The 15,967-nt window shown below is 38.6% G+C and overlaps 2 protein-coding genes across 3 annotated transcripts in view; both read left to right on the forward strand.

The window, feature by feature from the left end:
- The window catches only part of LOC127424116 (phosphatidylinositol 3,4,5-trisphosphate-dependent Rac exchanger 1 protein-like), a 93,102-nt gene extending 83,849 nt beyond the window's left edge, over window positions 1–9,253 (forward strand). The window contains exons 33-40 of the mRNA XM_051669020.1: window positions 470–572; window positions 1,512–1,655; window positions 2,404–2,518; window positions 2,667–2,727; window positions 2,884–3,059; window positions 3,307–3,409; window positions 4,254–4,321; window positions 7,477–9,253. Of these exons, the coding sequence (XP_051524980.1) occupies window positions 470–572; window positions 1,512–1,655; window positions 2,404–2,518; window positions 2,667–2,727; window positions 2,884–3,059; window positions 3,307–3,409; window positions 4,254–4,321; window positions 7,477–7,519 (813 nt within the window). The 3' untranslated portion in view covers window positions 7,520–9,253. The remainder of the gene's footprint in view (window positions 1–469; window positions 573–1,511; window positions 1,656–2,403; window positions 2,519–2,666; window positions 2,728–2,883; window positions 3,060–3,306; window positions 3,410–4,253; window positions 4,322–7,476) is intronic.
- Window positions 9,254–11,941: 2,688 nt separating this feature from the next.
- Window positions 11,942–15,967, forward strand: part of LOC127424041 (potassium voltage-gated channel subfamily KQT member 2-like) — a 32,424-nt gene continuing 28,398 nt past the window's right edge. Inside the window, exon 1 of one of the 2 annotated variants that reach the window (XM_051668831.1) lies at window positions 11,942–12,282. In XM_051668831.1, the coding sequence (XP_051524791.1) occupies window positions 11,987–12,282 (296 nt within the window). In that variant the 5' untranslated portion in view covers window positions 11,942–11,986. The remainder of the gene's footprint in view (window positions 12,283–15,967) is intronic. The other variant, XM_051668832.1, reaches the window with a different exon arrangement.

Genomic DNA, 15,967 nt, shown 5'->3' on the forward strand with positions numbered 1-15,967 from the left:
ACGATGCCCCAGCTTTGTCCAGTAATAAACACAAGCATACTAAGTTGTTAAAACCTTAGAATCAACAGATGGCCTCAGAATCGTGAACAAAAAGCCATAAAAAGTGGATTGAGTAAAAGAACTGCAACATCATATCTAAACCCAAACTCTAAGTTTGTTGGTCTGTTTTCCTGGAATTGAATTGGTTGGTTGGTTTGTCGGTCATGTAAGGACTAAAGAGAGAACCCAGGCCATTACATGCTACAATAGATCTCTCTGAATTGCAGGGCCATATAACCTCCAGGATTTCTCTGCAACAGCGAGCCATCTGAAACGCATCAAATGTTTTGCTATTTACGATATATATGAACTATCTATGCTGCATGACATCAGCTATAAAGCTCTCAGCATGCTCCTTATGTATGCGATATTGTTCCAGTCTCAGACTCTCCTGTTTCAGAAGAACTTCATTATCTGTTTCTTTTTACAGAGAGAAGAGAGAATCATGTTGGAAGATACGAAAGCAGCCCTGCAGGATCTGGAGAAAGTCACAGTGCTGTTCCGCCCGCTGGAGAACGAATGCCTCGTCCCAAGTATGACACAATATATATTAACACATCGAGGAATAGCCTGTCAGTCACAGTGGCAATTGAAATATAGATCTATTGCATATCTCTGTACAGCTTTAAAGGTGATGTGTGTAATTTTTTCAATGTTAAAATTCTCCTTACCTAGCTTAATATGCAGATACAACTATAAGTAAACCTTATGTAAGTGGATTTCCTCGAAGTCTAAACACTGTGGCTTTGTTGTGCTATCAAAACTTTGCTGTTTGTTTGAGCATCCAGGCCAGCCTGACACAAAAACAATGGCTTGACCAATAGCATGAGTTTGGGGCAGGACTAACTGTTTGGCCGGTCAGTGGAAGACTTGGTTGCTTGGTTGACAGAATTGTCCATTTTTAACACGTACTGTACATTATGTAGGACTTTCAAATGTATGGTTTAAAAATGCATGCTATAAACTAAAGAAATCATTTTGATGAACTCCACCAAAAATGACCAAAAATGTAATCAATAGAATACATCCAGGGTCCCTCCCTTTCTCTGATAAAAGCTGTGCAATTTCCACTAAAATGTTACAGCCAAAACTCTCATCCTTTTATAGCGGCACCCCTCCTCAAACACACTTCCCCCTCCACACAAACACACACACCCTCCAGATGTCCTCTTCAGGAATGTCAGCAGAGTTTGCAGTGATATGAAAGCAGCTTTATCTGAACTCTTCTCTTTTGCTTTGAGTGAATCAGAGGAAGGATTTGCTGTTCTGTTTTTCCACTGGTTTATACTTGTGCAGGGTTTTTGTTGTATGCAATCCCACTGAGATAATTACAACTCCGACCTATTTAACCTGACAAGTTTTCCAGTGCGACACGTACATTGGTCATTACATGTACAGGTGCGATTGGTATGAATTTCAAATACTTTTTCACTTAATATCTCTCATTTTTCCTCCCCTCCCTGTTTTCTCAGACACATCAGTGCATTACCAGGTTGAAGGCAGTCGGCAGGCCATCAGGGTGACAATGTTTATGGACAGCTGTCATTTCAGTGAGCTGCCCACAAGACTGCAGAACGGAGGCTCTTTGAAGCTTCAGTCAGTCCTCTTCACTAGAGGTGCAAACAGACAAAGGATACAAGATAATTTACTGTTTGCAGCCTAATGATATCATCTTTAGCTTTCTGTATTAAAGAAAACATGCTTTAAAGGGATAGTTCACCCAAAAAATGAACATTCTGTCATCCCCTTTCCAAACCTTTATGCAGTTTTTTTTTTTTTTTTTTTTGAACAAAACTGGAAATATTTTTAAGAATAGTCACACTGCTCTTTTCTATACACTAAAATGTCATAGTGACCATGTCTGTCAAACTTCAAAAAGGGACAGAAAACACTAGTAAAGCACCATAAATGTTGTCTTGGCCAATATTAACATGGTCGTTGTATGGAAAAGAACTACATGAAGATTCTTCAAAAATTCTTCTTTTCTATTCCACACAGCAAATAATGACAGAATATTCATTTTTTAGATTAATGATTCCTTTAATCTTCACACACAATTATTACCCTGCACTGAACTAAACTTTTAAGCGCAATCCTAATTCAGAAGTTTAAGTGTTGATTTTTATTGGCTGTGTGTCATTACTCTAATTGCTTAACAGCACCAGGGTACAGAGGGAGTGTTGTATGTGCCTCTGTAGTAAAAATCAGTCATGGTCCTAATTTGCTCATCCAGATCTAATTTAAGGAACTTATTTGCTTTGACGAGTCTCCATCTAGTGGTAGTTAGGGTGCACTACAGTTATTTTTTTTTTAGCAAATCTAGCAAAGCACTAAGTTCATCTGCATTTTCTTAACCTTTATCAGGGCTGGAAAAACCAGAGGGTGTGTTGGCTCAGGATTTTGTAGCCATGGAAGAGTTTCAACAGCGCACAAATGCTCTCTCACTGGAGAAGGTCAAAGGTTATTACCGCAAACTCAGGTACAGTCCCCTCCCATTTGTCATCATCATAGCAAGTGTTCAGAAGTTGTAATTGTGCTGTCAAACTGCAGATTCTGTTAAATGTATATACTTAAGTTAACATTATGTTATGTTAGATCTGTTTAAATTATATTGTTGTCATTTTCAGGGCTTTTTATCTGGAGAAATCAAATTCAGACTCAAATTCCACTGCCATGAAAATAGACCAGGTTTGTATAGTGATCATTACCCTGTATGTGTATGTTTGTGCACTGGAATACTTGAACAAGTGAACACAATGAAAATGTAGATATTAAGTCTTATGTTTTATATACAAATCTTCTTATTAAAGAAGTTTAAAACAGTCTCATTTATCCACTTCCCAGCTCCTCCGGCCGCTTAACACCCTGGATGACCTCTGTCGGCTCATGCAGACGTATATGAAGGTAAAACCGGGCTCTGCAGGTCAACCCTCTGGAGTCAGTGTTCTGCTGGTCTCCTCTGAGCTCTGTAACCGTCTGGGGGCCTGTCACATCACCATGTGTGCAACTGGGATGCAGAGGTATCAGTGGTTAAATGTTCATCAGTCTTGAAATCACAGATAGGAATAAGCTCTTTTGAGTGACTGCTCAAACCACAGTCCTTATGTTTCAAGTTTAGTCAGCCTTTTTTTCTGTTCAAGACTTTTACAGTCATGTCTCTTCTGTAAACGTTTAATTAATTTTTACTTTTATATTTTGCTCCAAAGTATCTCTAGTTTGTGGTGCCTCTATTGCTGCCTCTGACTGTTAATATTTTGCACTATGCAGGTGCACTCTGACTGTGTCATTAGAGCAGGCCATAACTCTGTCCAGAAACCACGGCCTCATGCCTCGTTGTCTCATGCAGACCATGGACATCATGCGCAAACAGGTACAGTTTATGGCATACAGTACTGTACAACTCTGTTTACTTAAGGTCTTCAATGCATATCATAACTTAGTAAGGCCTGAAACATACTCTGTGAAAGTACATGAACGCAAACACTTCCTAGCACTTGCATTGTTGCGGTCTGAAATGAGTCAAACCACAATTCATAACACAATGCAAGTACATGTTGTATATTTGGTGTTGCCATAAGGGGTGCTATAACCCACATTAGTGTAAACTGTCTGCTTCAATGGTGAGTTTTCTCTAATAGCGGAGAAACAGTTTGGTGAAAATATTGCTGAGCAAGTTAGTTTATATATCAATAAATCAGAATAAGTCATTGTCTTTTTGCAACTTGCCTGAATAGTTGCACATGTGGTTTAATGGCACAGAACTTTTAATGTATTACCCAATCTTACCCCCTTTAGTCATGGCTGGGGGGCATTGCTCCCCTAGATTTTCCTTGTGTCCTCCACCACAAACCACCCCCCTTCTGATGTTCCTCTCCCACTCCAATAAAGAGACAACCACTTGCCCACCCTAAAGATCAAAATGCCCCCCAAAGATCGCATCTTAGTACCTGTCCTGCTTTGAGTGCTGAGGTTTTTTTTTACTGCCAGACCAACACAAAAGTACTTAAGTATGTTTCTGGCATAACATATCCATGAATATGCATTGACAAATTGAGTCATTGTAAAATGGGGTTGTACATAATTAAAAAAAAAAAAAACGTAGGAACAAACCTGATGTTCTAAAGAATATGTTTAGCATGGTTTAAAATATGGAGGCTAAATTTGACCTATTCTGCCAACTGTGGATGAACAACGGTAACTCTTGTTTTATACAGGGCACCAGAGTGGAGATCTCTGCCAAAAATCTCAGAGTAATGGACCAGATGCCTCCTTTTGCTCCCAGGTATCACTAGCTCTTCTCTGCCCAGTCTTGTTCCAGGCTTAATTGAAAATGAAAATTGCCATTCAGGGTTTTGGTGTTAAAGGGGTTTTATCATTCTCTTTTTTATGTATATATATAATGTTATTACCTTCTCTGAGGTCCACTTATAATGTCAGTAAAGGTTTTTTTGCACCAAAACAGTAATAATTTAATAATACAGTATATGATAATTTTACATGCTGTCTCTGGCCCTCAGTCTGAAACACATAGTTTCAAGCTATCTGGGCCTTTAAGACTTCTAGGTAAACGCTCACTGTTCTGATTGGCTAACTTTGTGCAGCCCCTCAAATATAGCTACAGTTGAAGTCAGAAGTTTACATACACCTTAGCCAAATACATTTAAACTCAGTTTTTCACAATTCCTGACATTTAATCATAGAAAACATTCCCTGTCATAGGTCAGTTAGGATCACCACTTTATTTTAAGAATGTGAAATGTCAGAATAATAGTAGAGAATGATTTATTTCAGCTTTTATTTCTTTCATTGCATTCCCAGTGGGTCAGAAGTTTACATGCACTTTGTTAGTATTTGGTAGCATTGCCTTTAAATTGTTAAACTTAATGTTTTGGGTAGCCTTCCACAAGCTTCTCACAATAAGTTGCTGGAATTATGGACCATTTCTCCAGACAGAACTGGTGTAACCGAGTCAGGTTTGTAAGCCTCCTTGCTCGGACACGCTTTTTCAGTTCTGCCCACACATTTTCTATTGAATTGAGGTCAAGGCTTTGTGATGCCCACTCCAATACCTTGACTTTGTTGTCCATTTTGCCACAACTTTGGAGGTATGCTTGGGGTCATTGTCCATTTGGAAGACCCATATGTGACCGATCTTTATCTTCCTGGCTGATGTCTTGAGATGTTGCTTAAATATATCCACACAATTTTCTTCCTCATGATGCCATCTATTTTGTAAAGTGCACCAGTTCCTCCTGCAGCAAAGCACCCCCACAACATGATGCTGCCACATCCATGCTTCACGGTTGGGATGGTGTTCTTCAGCTTGCAAGCCTCACCCTTTTTCCTCCAAACATATCAATGGTCATTATGGCCAAACAGTAAAATTTTTGTTTCATCAGACCAGAGGACATTTCTCCAAAAAGTAAGATCTTGATCTTTGTCCCAGTGTGCACTTGCAAACTGTAGTCTGGCTTTTTTATGGTGGTTTTGTAGCAGTGACTTCTTCCTGGCTGAGTAGCCTTTCAGGTTATGTTAATATAGGACTCGTTTTACTGTGGATATAGATACTTGTCTACCTGTTTCCTCCGGCATCTTCACAAGGTCCTTTGCTGATGTTCTGGGATTGATTTGCACTTTTCGCACTAAACTACATTCATCTCCAGGAGACAGAATGTGTCTCCTTCCTGAGCAGTATGATGGCTGCGCGGTCCCATGGTGTTTATACTTGCTTACTATTGTTTGTACAGATGAACATGGTACCTTCAGGCATTTGGAAATTGCTCCCATGGATGAACCAGACTTGTGGAGGTCCATAATCTTTTTTTTCTGTGGTCTTGGCTGATTTCTTTTGATTTTCCTATGATGTCAAGCAAAGAGGCATTGAGTTTGAAGGTAGGCCTTAATATATATCCACAGGTACACCTCCAATTCAGTACACGTTCTTTCAGAAGCTAACTGTCTAAAGGCTTGATATCATTTTTTTGACTTTGGAATTTTCCAAGCTGCTTAAAGGCACAGTTAACTTAGTGTATGTAAACTTTTGACCCACTGGAATTGTGATATAGTTAATTAAAAGTGAAACAATCTGTCTGTAAACAATTGTTGGAAAAATTATCGTGTCATGCACAAAGTAGATGTCCTAAAAGACTTGCCAAAACTATAGTTTGCTCATTTTAAATCTGTGGAGTGGTTAAAAATGTAGTTTTAATGACTTCAACATAAGTGTATGTAAACTTCTGACTTCACTCTGTATATTTGAAACTCAATCGGAAGAAAATGAACAACAAGCTCCACAACATTATAAAAATACATTTCAGGGTTAACACATAATGTACACCTAACACATTTCATCTGAATTTATCAATGTTCACTCAAGCACAGCAACTATCAAAAAGTCATGACATTTGAAACATTCATAAATGAAACTGTTTACTCACAGGTAGTGTTTAACTTCTGCATCTTTCAATAACAGTTCCTTTGCAAAGATTGAATCATATTGTGACTGGTTCACAAGCAATCCTCACTGATATGAGTTGAAAACATACAATCCACGCTGAATTTTTCTGAATACGCAAACGTAATACAATCCACGGTGATGTTGGGTGCTTCAACAGGCCAAATCATAGACAATGGTCTCCACAGGAGCAACATCTCACATCTTCCGTGTTTGTTTACACACAGAACGGCATGTGTTTCTTCCAGTCAGTGGCAGCAGCAGAATGAGACACGTTTTTAAAAGTTATGCTTGTACTGCTCTTAAAATGCTGTACACATTGCCGGAAACGCATTAAAATGATCAAAGACATCCATCTAGTGCATGCTTACAAAAGACCAACAATTAAGTGTAGCACAGATGGGTGCAAAAATGGTCCAGGATGCCTTCAGCAAGACACAGCACAGCTGAATGAAAGGAATGGAGATCTCCTTTTTAGAGTTATAACTTTACATCACGTCTTTTAAAAGAGACACGAGATGCATGCTAGCAGTCAAAGCCGTTCATCTAGTGTAGAAAAACATTTAAATCCAGATAGGCACATGAAGGTGTCCTATTTAAGTCCCCTTTGCTGTAGATGAATATCCCATGACAGACCCATGTCTCTCCTCTTCACCTGTGTAACTGAACAGTGAGCACCAGTGGGTGGGACCAAGGTTGCAATGACAAAAAATAGGCGTTGATGTCTTGCTGAAGAGGAGACATATGCAGATGTATTTAGTCCTTATGACGTCACAAATTCCAAACGACCCGTTTCTTGAGCTTGGTTTAAATAAATGCTCTTTTCTAATAAGGAGGAAGTTTTCAGATCTGAAAGTTACAGTATGTTTTATAGTACAAAGACCTCTTATATGTCAAAAATGTGATTCTTCATGTTATGACCCCTTTAATAGTTATTCCTTCAATAAACTCTTCTAACATAAGCTTTTTAATCCTCATCACAGGCTTTTCAGGTTGTGTTTACCACCCTCCGATGGAGATCTTTGAATGAGGGTGATGTCAGACTCTCAGGCCTTCTAGATGCTTGGAGATACTGTATCAAGACTGGCTCAAAGAGCTCTTAATCATTATGAGACCATGCCTCAGCACATCTCAACTCCTGGCCAGCTCAGTCAGAGAGGTCTGGTTCAGGTCAACACAATGAGAAATAAGAACAGTTCTGCCACCTTTATCTCCTGCTCTGGCAGCAGAGAAATTGCTAATGCTAATGATGCTAATCTTGGCTAGCAGTGTCTGCCCACATTGTTGAATCTCTTCCTAATGGATCTGGGCTGGCATGTCAGAAAGTGGTTTAGCTGAATCTACATGTAAGAGGCTATATTATCTCTTACTTTGCCTTTGACTGCAATCTTAGTCAACAAGTAGATGGGTCAGGTTTGGTCTGTGGATGGTGAGGTAAGTTCAGAAATGTGGCGATTATGTGCAATTACTGTAGCTTAGCATGAGTGTGTCTGCACTATGTCATGGGAGGTTGTGTCCTCACAGAGAGTGGTTGTGTTTCTCGCTTGTATCAGGTATTACGAAAGTACTGAAATCATTCCAGTCTACATGGACCAGTTTGAGGCTGTTTTAAGTTATAATTCTTATCTGTCCTTGTGTTTTGATTTGATTCTGTTAAATAACAGTTTAATTATGTTCTATCAGCTCTGTCAGCTTCCCAGTCATTGATACATTAAAGGGTAATAAGGATTCAAATGGGAGGCAGTCAGCTTCTGAAACAACACATGAAGAAGGCCTGTATACAAAATGCAAAAAGATGTCACTGTAATCAAAGTGTTGATATTGAAGACTGAAAAAGTTTATTGATCAACTAGGAGAAACATTTTTAATTGTCTCTGCTTGTCCCTGGTTTATAGCACTTTTTTAAAAACATGAATCAATGCTGTGTTACAGTGTTTGACTGTTCTGGGGAGTTGCCCAGTGCGTCGGCTTGAAAAAGCACAATAAAAAAAAGCTTGTGTTCTTCGCCAGTGTTTGTTAAAAGTACTGTACATTGTAGAGAATAGAAGTAAAGCAAACCCAGATAGCACACACACATCTCCGAGATGTCTCTTTTAGATCTTTTCATCTGGAAAGCATCACATTCTAATTAACATCTGATAAACTTAAGATCAGATTTGCAAACATTCTAAATCATAAACTTCTCAGAGACATCTACTGAATGTCTTATTGACATCCGTGTGGAAACGTCATATAGACTTATTGCAGATGAGCAAACGACCTAAACACTCATCAAATAGACATCTGGGTGATGTACGTGTGCTATCAGGGAAGGGATCATTGAAGAATGAATAGATTTAGTAGCATTTTATTTAAGTTTTATATTTAGGAGAAAATATATGTATCAGAGAGATAAACATACTGTTCTCTTTGGGAACATCAGTGCTATAATTTAAAGAGTAATAATAATAATGTTAAAACAAACAAATATAATATTGTACATCTTTCATTTTGTATACTTAGTGTATATTGGAATAGAAAACTTTATTGTGCTTTTAAACAATGTGTTCAATATTTAATTTTCTAACTGGGCCATATGGTCAGTAACCGAGAAGGCCTGCAAATTTAACAGTGTACCTGGATTAATTGAGTTTAAGATAGTATGTACAGTATATGTGATGAGCTTTTTAACGTGCAAGAGTCTGCATTTGTTTTTTATATATTTTGTTATATACAGTATGTTATCGTCATTAATCTTAATAAACATATGGTATTTACTCAGATCTGTCACTTTATTTTTTTTATTGGTTTTTTTTATCCCCTTTTCTCCCAATTTGGAATGCCCAATTCCCACTACTTAGTAGGTCCTTCTGGTGGCGCGGTTACTCACCTCAATCCGGGTGGCGGAGGACAAGTCTCAGTTGCCTCCGCTTCTGAGACCGTCAATCCGCGCATCTTATCACGTGACCCGTTGAGAGTGAGAACCACTAATCGCGACCACGAGGAGTTAACCCATGTGACTCAACCCTCCCTAGCAACCGGGCCAATTTGGTTGCTTTAGGAGTCCTGGTTGGAGTCACTCAGCACACCCTGGATTCAAACTCGCGACTCCAGGGGTGGTAGTCAGCGTCAATACTCGCTGAGCTACCCAGGCCCCGATCTGTCACATGATTAAAGAATGAAACAGATTTGAGTAATATAAAGTAATGTATATTGTGACAGTAATGCATGTCATCATCACCAGAACTTCATGTAATTATGTTATTGAGATGTTTATAATGATTTTGTATCTTAGCCCATAAAAGTTACTGTCTGTCAGATAAAAGCATGGAAGTAGACACTACAATTTAAGACCATGTTGTAGTTTTACAATTGATGATGGCAAAAGAAATTGGAAAATAATACTTGAATTTATGCTAAATTCTGAGTTTTTTTCTCCACTACTATCTACCCAGTTTGAAAGCTAATGCTGGTAATACACAGATTTATAATTTACTGTGTTTATTTGGGCCCCAAAGTAAATTATTTATAAACTGGAAACAGTTAATTGCTTAAACTGAATCTGTGCAGAGTGTTTATTGTAAGTTTTGAAGGTCCAAGTTGTTGCTTGTTGCATACAGTGTTTTATGATGTCCACTTGAAACCTATAATTTCTGTATGTAAAACCTAAATCTAGTAAAACCCAAAGACATAGCAATAGCACATTCCTATCACTGTACATTAATCTCAGGTTTCTGCATCATCTTGGTTTTCCCTTTCAAAAGGTGTTATCTAATGCATAATTTAACATCACTAATCAGTCAATTGAAACAAGGTATATGCAAATAGTTTTTTTTTATTTTTATTTTTTTTACCTTACCTGTTGACCTGTTTTTCACTGATGTTTTAAGTTTATATTGCAAATTATGCAATTATGTCTTTTTTTTTTTCTTTTTCTTTTTTGCATTCATTTCAAGTGTACTTTTAGCTCAAAGAGCAGCAGATTCAATGGTGCTCACAAATCAAGCCTTTCTTTTTGGGGCCTTAAATTTGGCCTTTTAACAGTTTCAAAAACATTTCCTAATCTCACAGACTCACACATTTTTCTCATTAAGAGCAGTTTAATCAAAAACTCACTTTTTGCGTGAAGGGGTAGTGAACCTAATCTGTATTTGCAGTTATTTTACTTAGCCATAGTTAATAATGTTTGACTGTGAAGTCTCTCTCTAGTCCTTTTAAATCCCATTGCATAACTGTGCATTATGAAAACTTTAAATGGCTCTTAAACTTTTCCTGCTGGTATCTTCAGTATATATACAGTTTTTAATGTAATGTTGAATTAAAATCGATGTATAATGTTCCCTCTTTGAGGCTATGTAACGTTAGCCACGTGTCTTTATAAAGATCCTTCAAGAGAGCACCTTCAGGTAAATCTGACAACCTGCAGCAAGAACATTAAATCCAGGGGCCTTCAGCCTCAGAATCATCTCCTAACAGTAAAATTGTCTTGTAGCCCAAAGCGCAATGTGTTTCCCTTCTGTGTAGATTAAGCAGCCCTGAATTGCAGTGGTTGTTTTATAGCAACCATCAGTTTGACTGGAGTAAATAAACTGTAGTAGACCTCTATGAAGCTCTGTTAGATTTTTTTTCTGTGCTGTAATGAATGCATTGCTAATATCAAACAAGCAAAATAAAACTGTTTATACATTTTCTGATCTGTCATTGATAGAAAAAACTGCATGCAACAGCACAGTAAGGGTTACAGCAAAAACTTATGTATACTACTACAATGTGTATGAGATGAATAAAAGAACATTTGAGAATGCTTTAACAGTGAGACTCCCTGATGCCCTGCATTGTATTAGCAAATCCATTTTCATTTTACCCCACGTTTGATTGGTCTCCCTTAATTAATCGCTTGTTAATTGGCAATTTTTTCAGATTGATCCATTATAGATTGTCTGTTTGCTCTTCAGGGAAATTTCCCGTAAATGAAATCTGTGCATGCAGCAGAAATCAACCCCTTTTTACGAGATTGTCCTGTTTAAAGACTTTTAGCATGTTGTATAGTTTGACTTAAGGTAAAAGCCACATTCTTTTACATGGCAACAACCTGGCATATTCCTCTCTACGTCACAGAAATAAGCCACTGCTCATCTCCATCATGCTATTTAAGGGGAAACCAGCAGAATATTGTCTTCGATATGGGCTTTAAGATTTAAGCATGGACATTGCAAAGTTCTTTGTCCTTTTCTGGAATCAGCTAATGATTTAAAAAGCGTTTCTAATGGTTTACTACTTGTAACAATTAGCTAAAATTGTCCACTAAACAATATCCTCCGATTGCCGAAGCATTAATTAGACTATAGAGGCTCTTGTAAAATAGCCGGAAGGCGTAAATATATAGGACTACCCATTGCAGTTTCGCCTTAGCTTTTCAATTGGCGAGACCACCGCTCTACAGAACACACCCCGGTTCGGTTCGGCGATGTCTTCTCACTTTATACACTCGTTTGGGTCTCTCAAACTGTAGCGATGGTGAAGAAATCGGCCAACGGGGAAGTTTATCACCCCCCGGCAGGAGAGAAGAAACTGAAAGTCGGCTTTGTGGGACTGGACCCCGGGGCTGCGGAGACGAGCCGAGACGGGGCACTTCTCATCGCCGGTTCCGAGAGCACAAAACGGGGCAGCATCCTGTGCAGACCGCGGTCCAGCATCTCCAGGGGGAGAATAGCTCACAAAAGGAGCGCACGCTATCGCAGACTGCAAAATTTCCTTTACAATGCGTTGGAAAGACCCCGTGGCTGGGCGTTCATTTACCACGCTTATGTGTGAGTATTTGCTCCGTGATTCGCATTACTGCGTGAAGTGGGAATCACTCAACCTATATATGATGTATTGTAGATGCTGCTGTACTGCTACGCCCAGCATGCTTAAAGTTTGAGATGCTGTCGGCCTGTCTTCAGTTTTTGTCGCAGAATGTACGAGCATCACGCAAGAAGTGGGATTTTATTTTATTATTATTATTATAATTTTTTTATTGATAAAACTTTTGTTTTCTAAAGCTAGAGACACACATGTCAAAGAAAAATGTAGGCTGTTTACATTAGGCTAGTATTAATTAGCCTGTTTTATCCTCAAATTACTTATTCACAGGGCAATAAATGAAATTCAGAGCTGTTCATGTTTACTCCTTTAATAAAAGGGTGATAACCTGAAACATGTAAACATTTTAGCTGACCTTTTTTTTTTTTTTTTTTTTTTTCTCTCACCCTTTTCTCCCCAATTTGGCATGCCCAATTCCCAATGCACTCTTGGTCCTCGTGGTGGCGTAGTGACTCGCCTCAATCCGGGTGGCGGAGGACGAATCTCCTTTGCCTCTGCGAGGTCAATCGGTGCATCTTATCACGTGGCTTGTTGAGCGCGTTACCGCGGAGACCTAGCGCGTGTGGAGGCTTCACGCTATTCTCTGCTGTATCCACACACAACTTGCCATGTGCCCCACCGAGAGCAAGAACCACAATATAGCAACCACGAGGAGGTTAACCCAAGGTGACTCTACCCCCTGTAGCAACCGGACCAATTGGTTGCTTAGGAAGCCTGACTGGAGTCATTCAGCACGCCCTGGATTCGAACTTATGACTCTTAATCATATCAGGAGTGGTAGTCAGTGTCTTTACTTGCTGAGCTACCCAGGCCCTCTAGCTGACTATTTATTATCCTTACTGTATAGCAAACCCCCTCTGCATACCATTCTTTGCCGTAGCCTATTAGGGGCCGTTCACATGAAACACGTCCTTGCACTGAAGAAAGCCAAAAGAAACAGAACGCAGGTGTCTCGAGACGTGTTTTAAAAGTTGAGGATCTTTTAAAGGGGCTGTTCTAACTGAACACGTTCTTGCACTCAAAAGCTAGTATATAGGGTAAAACGATGCTAAAGGCACACCTTAAGGAAAATTAGCTTCTTTTTTTTCTGGTCACAAAATGTATCAAGATCAGAAAAAAAGATTTATTTTTATTCAATATTGATAGAGCAACATCATTTGTGTTGAAATAAATAATAACAGAAGGTTGTTTTTATTAAAACTAAATAAATTAAAAAAAAGGTGGTGAGGGAGCCTTTTACTTCCCACTTGGAGTAAAAGGCCCTAGAGTTTTTAAAATAATACCGTGTATATAAGGGGCAATTGTTATTGTGCAAAATATATCAACTATTAGACATATTTTTGAGACAGCAAGATGCTTTTTTTGAGTAACAAATAAAGATAATGCTTATTAAAAATAACTATTTCAGAAAAGGGTGCACCATTTCCTGTTAATTTCAATCACATTTGGCATTTCATAACATCTCAAGTTTTCTATAAACAAATTAATCTCCATTGTGATTGGATCAGTCAATGCGAGCCCACTTTGAACATTTTTCATAACAAATCATAACACACATTTAAGCTAATTTAAGATGTGTTTAACAGGGGCATTTAGCCCCTGTAACAGGGAGGCTTTTTACCCCAAATACTATCTTTTCACTTACTGGACAGTTATTAAAAATCTTTTGATTTAATCACTTTGAAAAAAAAAAAAATAGCCAAAGTATTTTGTCTCAAAGATATGTGATAATTTTAAATAGCTGCATACAATTTGCATACATTTTTAATTGATTATATTTTTTATATAAAAATGTTAAATTGCCTCAAAATCAACCTTTAGACATTACACACAATGATCTCATGGATCAGGAAAACTTTGCAGTGTAGGCTATAAAGTGACAAACAGTGTTATGAGAGAAAATACAATTAAATGTGCCTTTTACCCAGGGGTGGGGGTGGGGGGGCATTTAGCCCCATTGTAGCCTACCCTATAACAGAACGCAGCTGTCTCAAGATGTGCTTATTAAGTTGACGCAGTTTTTTTATCTGACAGAGCGTTTAAAAAACGCAGCGTGCTGAAGAAAAAGCAAGATGCTTCCCAACGGCCAAAGATATCCATCTAGCGCATGTTTACATAGAAAAGCAATTGAAAGCCCCCTTATTAGGCAGCGGTTTCAGCACTGGTCAGCTCCTGTACTGAGTCAGTGCGTTCGAGTTTGCTCTACACCATTTGAAAACATGGAAACAAATTAGTCTTTCTTGCCCGGGGAAACCCGTGCTAGAGGTTCATATACAGGCAGTTTACACCGGAGGCATGACCCATAAGATGGTTTTCTAAACTGAATCAATTAGCCTACAATAATATTGTCTTTTCTGGTGAAATATGTAGCATGGATGAGCATATTTGAGCATATCTGTTAGAGGTTGTGTGCTGGTTAACCATTTAACAAAGACCACCAATCTGCTAGAAAAAATATCTTCAACCAATCAAAGATGGTTTGCTGTTCTTCTCTGGTTTCCCAGCAGCCAGGCTGGTCTGTTGGCTGGTTTTAGCTTTTTAACTAGACAAGCTTAGCCAGACTGGGAAACTATCTTAAACCAGCTAAGACCAGCAATGCCGCTTACTCACTGGTTTAAGCTGTTTGTTGTTGTTGTTTTTCCAGCATGGCAGGTACAGTATGTTACAATGGTTCTGTTGGTAGCCACAGGGATACTAGGGTACTCTTATTACTGTTGCTGTGCTGTTAGAGTCTTGAATATATATATATATAATTTGGGTTGTTAGTCCTAGTGTGAATTCTTCTTGGGGTTTGTTCATTCCAGCTCAGCCTGTATTGTATTTTCTCCTCAATCATCCAGCTGTGCTGTGTTAAGTACTGTAGGTGATTTACAGAGATGAGATTGGGCCACACAGTCCCAAGGCGACCTGAAGAATAGCATCATTTCTGTAGCCTTTTAGAAACAAAGAGAAGGAAGAGAGATATCACTAACATAACATCTAGAGTGCTCCAATACCTCAGATGTCTTGAGATCCATTCATCTCTTATGAAGGTTGTAAACCAATCTGTCATGATGCAGCATCATAACCGCATATCATGGATGCTGAAATGTGAGCCTTCTAACCTGATTGGGCCTTCTGGGTGATTGTAAATGTCTTTGTCTGCTCTGCTTGTCATGTAACTTTCATACAAGACTTCCAGTTCAGCCTGAGATATGACTATGAGTTCTGAAGATGAATTATTTATACAGTCACCACCCTTATTTTACTCGGTCTAGGCCCTACACACTCATGTTCACATACTCTCAGTGGAGCGTGCTGACTTTGGCTTCTTTCTCTAAGTGTTTTCTCCCTCTCTCTTTCATAAGCATTAAATGCAGTGATAGCACTTTGCATGATGCACAGACTCAGCTAAGCCTTTATTTCTGTGGCTTGAGGAAAGGTGTAAAAGGAGATATTCAGAAGTGGTCAACAGTTCCCCAAATTCCCCTGTTTTGTTGTGTTTGTGTGTGTTCATGAAAGTATTTGTGAGTGTATACAGTAGATACACATTGTGATGCATCTACATTTTTTTTTACTATAGAAATGAGATAATACAGAACTAAACCAGTTAGTTATTAGCAGCTAATGCAAAGTAGAAGACTAAGAGGA

The sequence above is a fragment of the Myxocyprinus asiaticus genome, chromosome 33 (genome assembly GCF_019703515.2).
Source record: "Myxocyprinus asiaticus isolate MX2 ecotype Aquarium Trade chromosome 33, UBuf_Myxa_2, whole genome shotgun sequence".
NCBI classification, from domain to species: Eukaryota; Metazoa; Chordata; class Actinopteri; order Cypriniformes; family Catostomidae; genus Myxocyprinus; species Myxocyprinus asiaticus.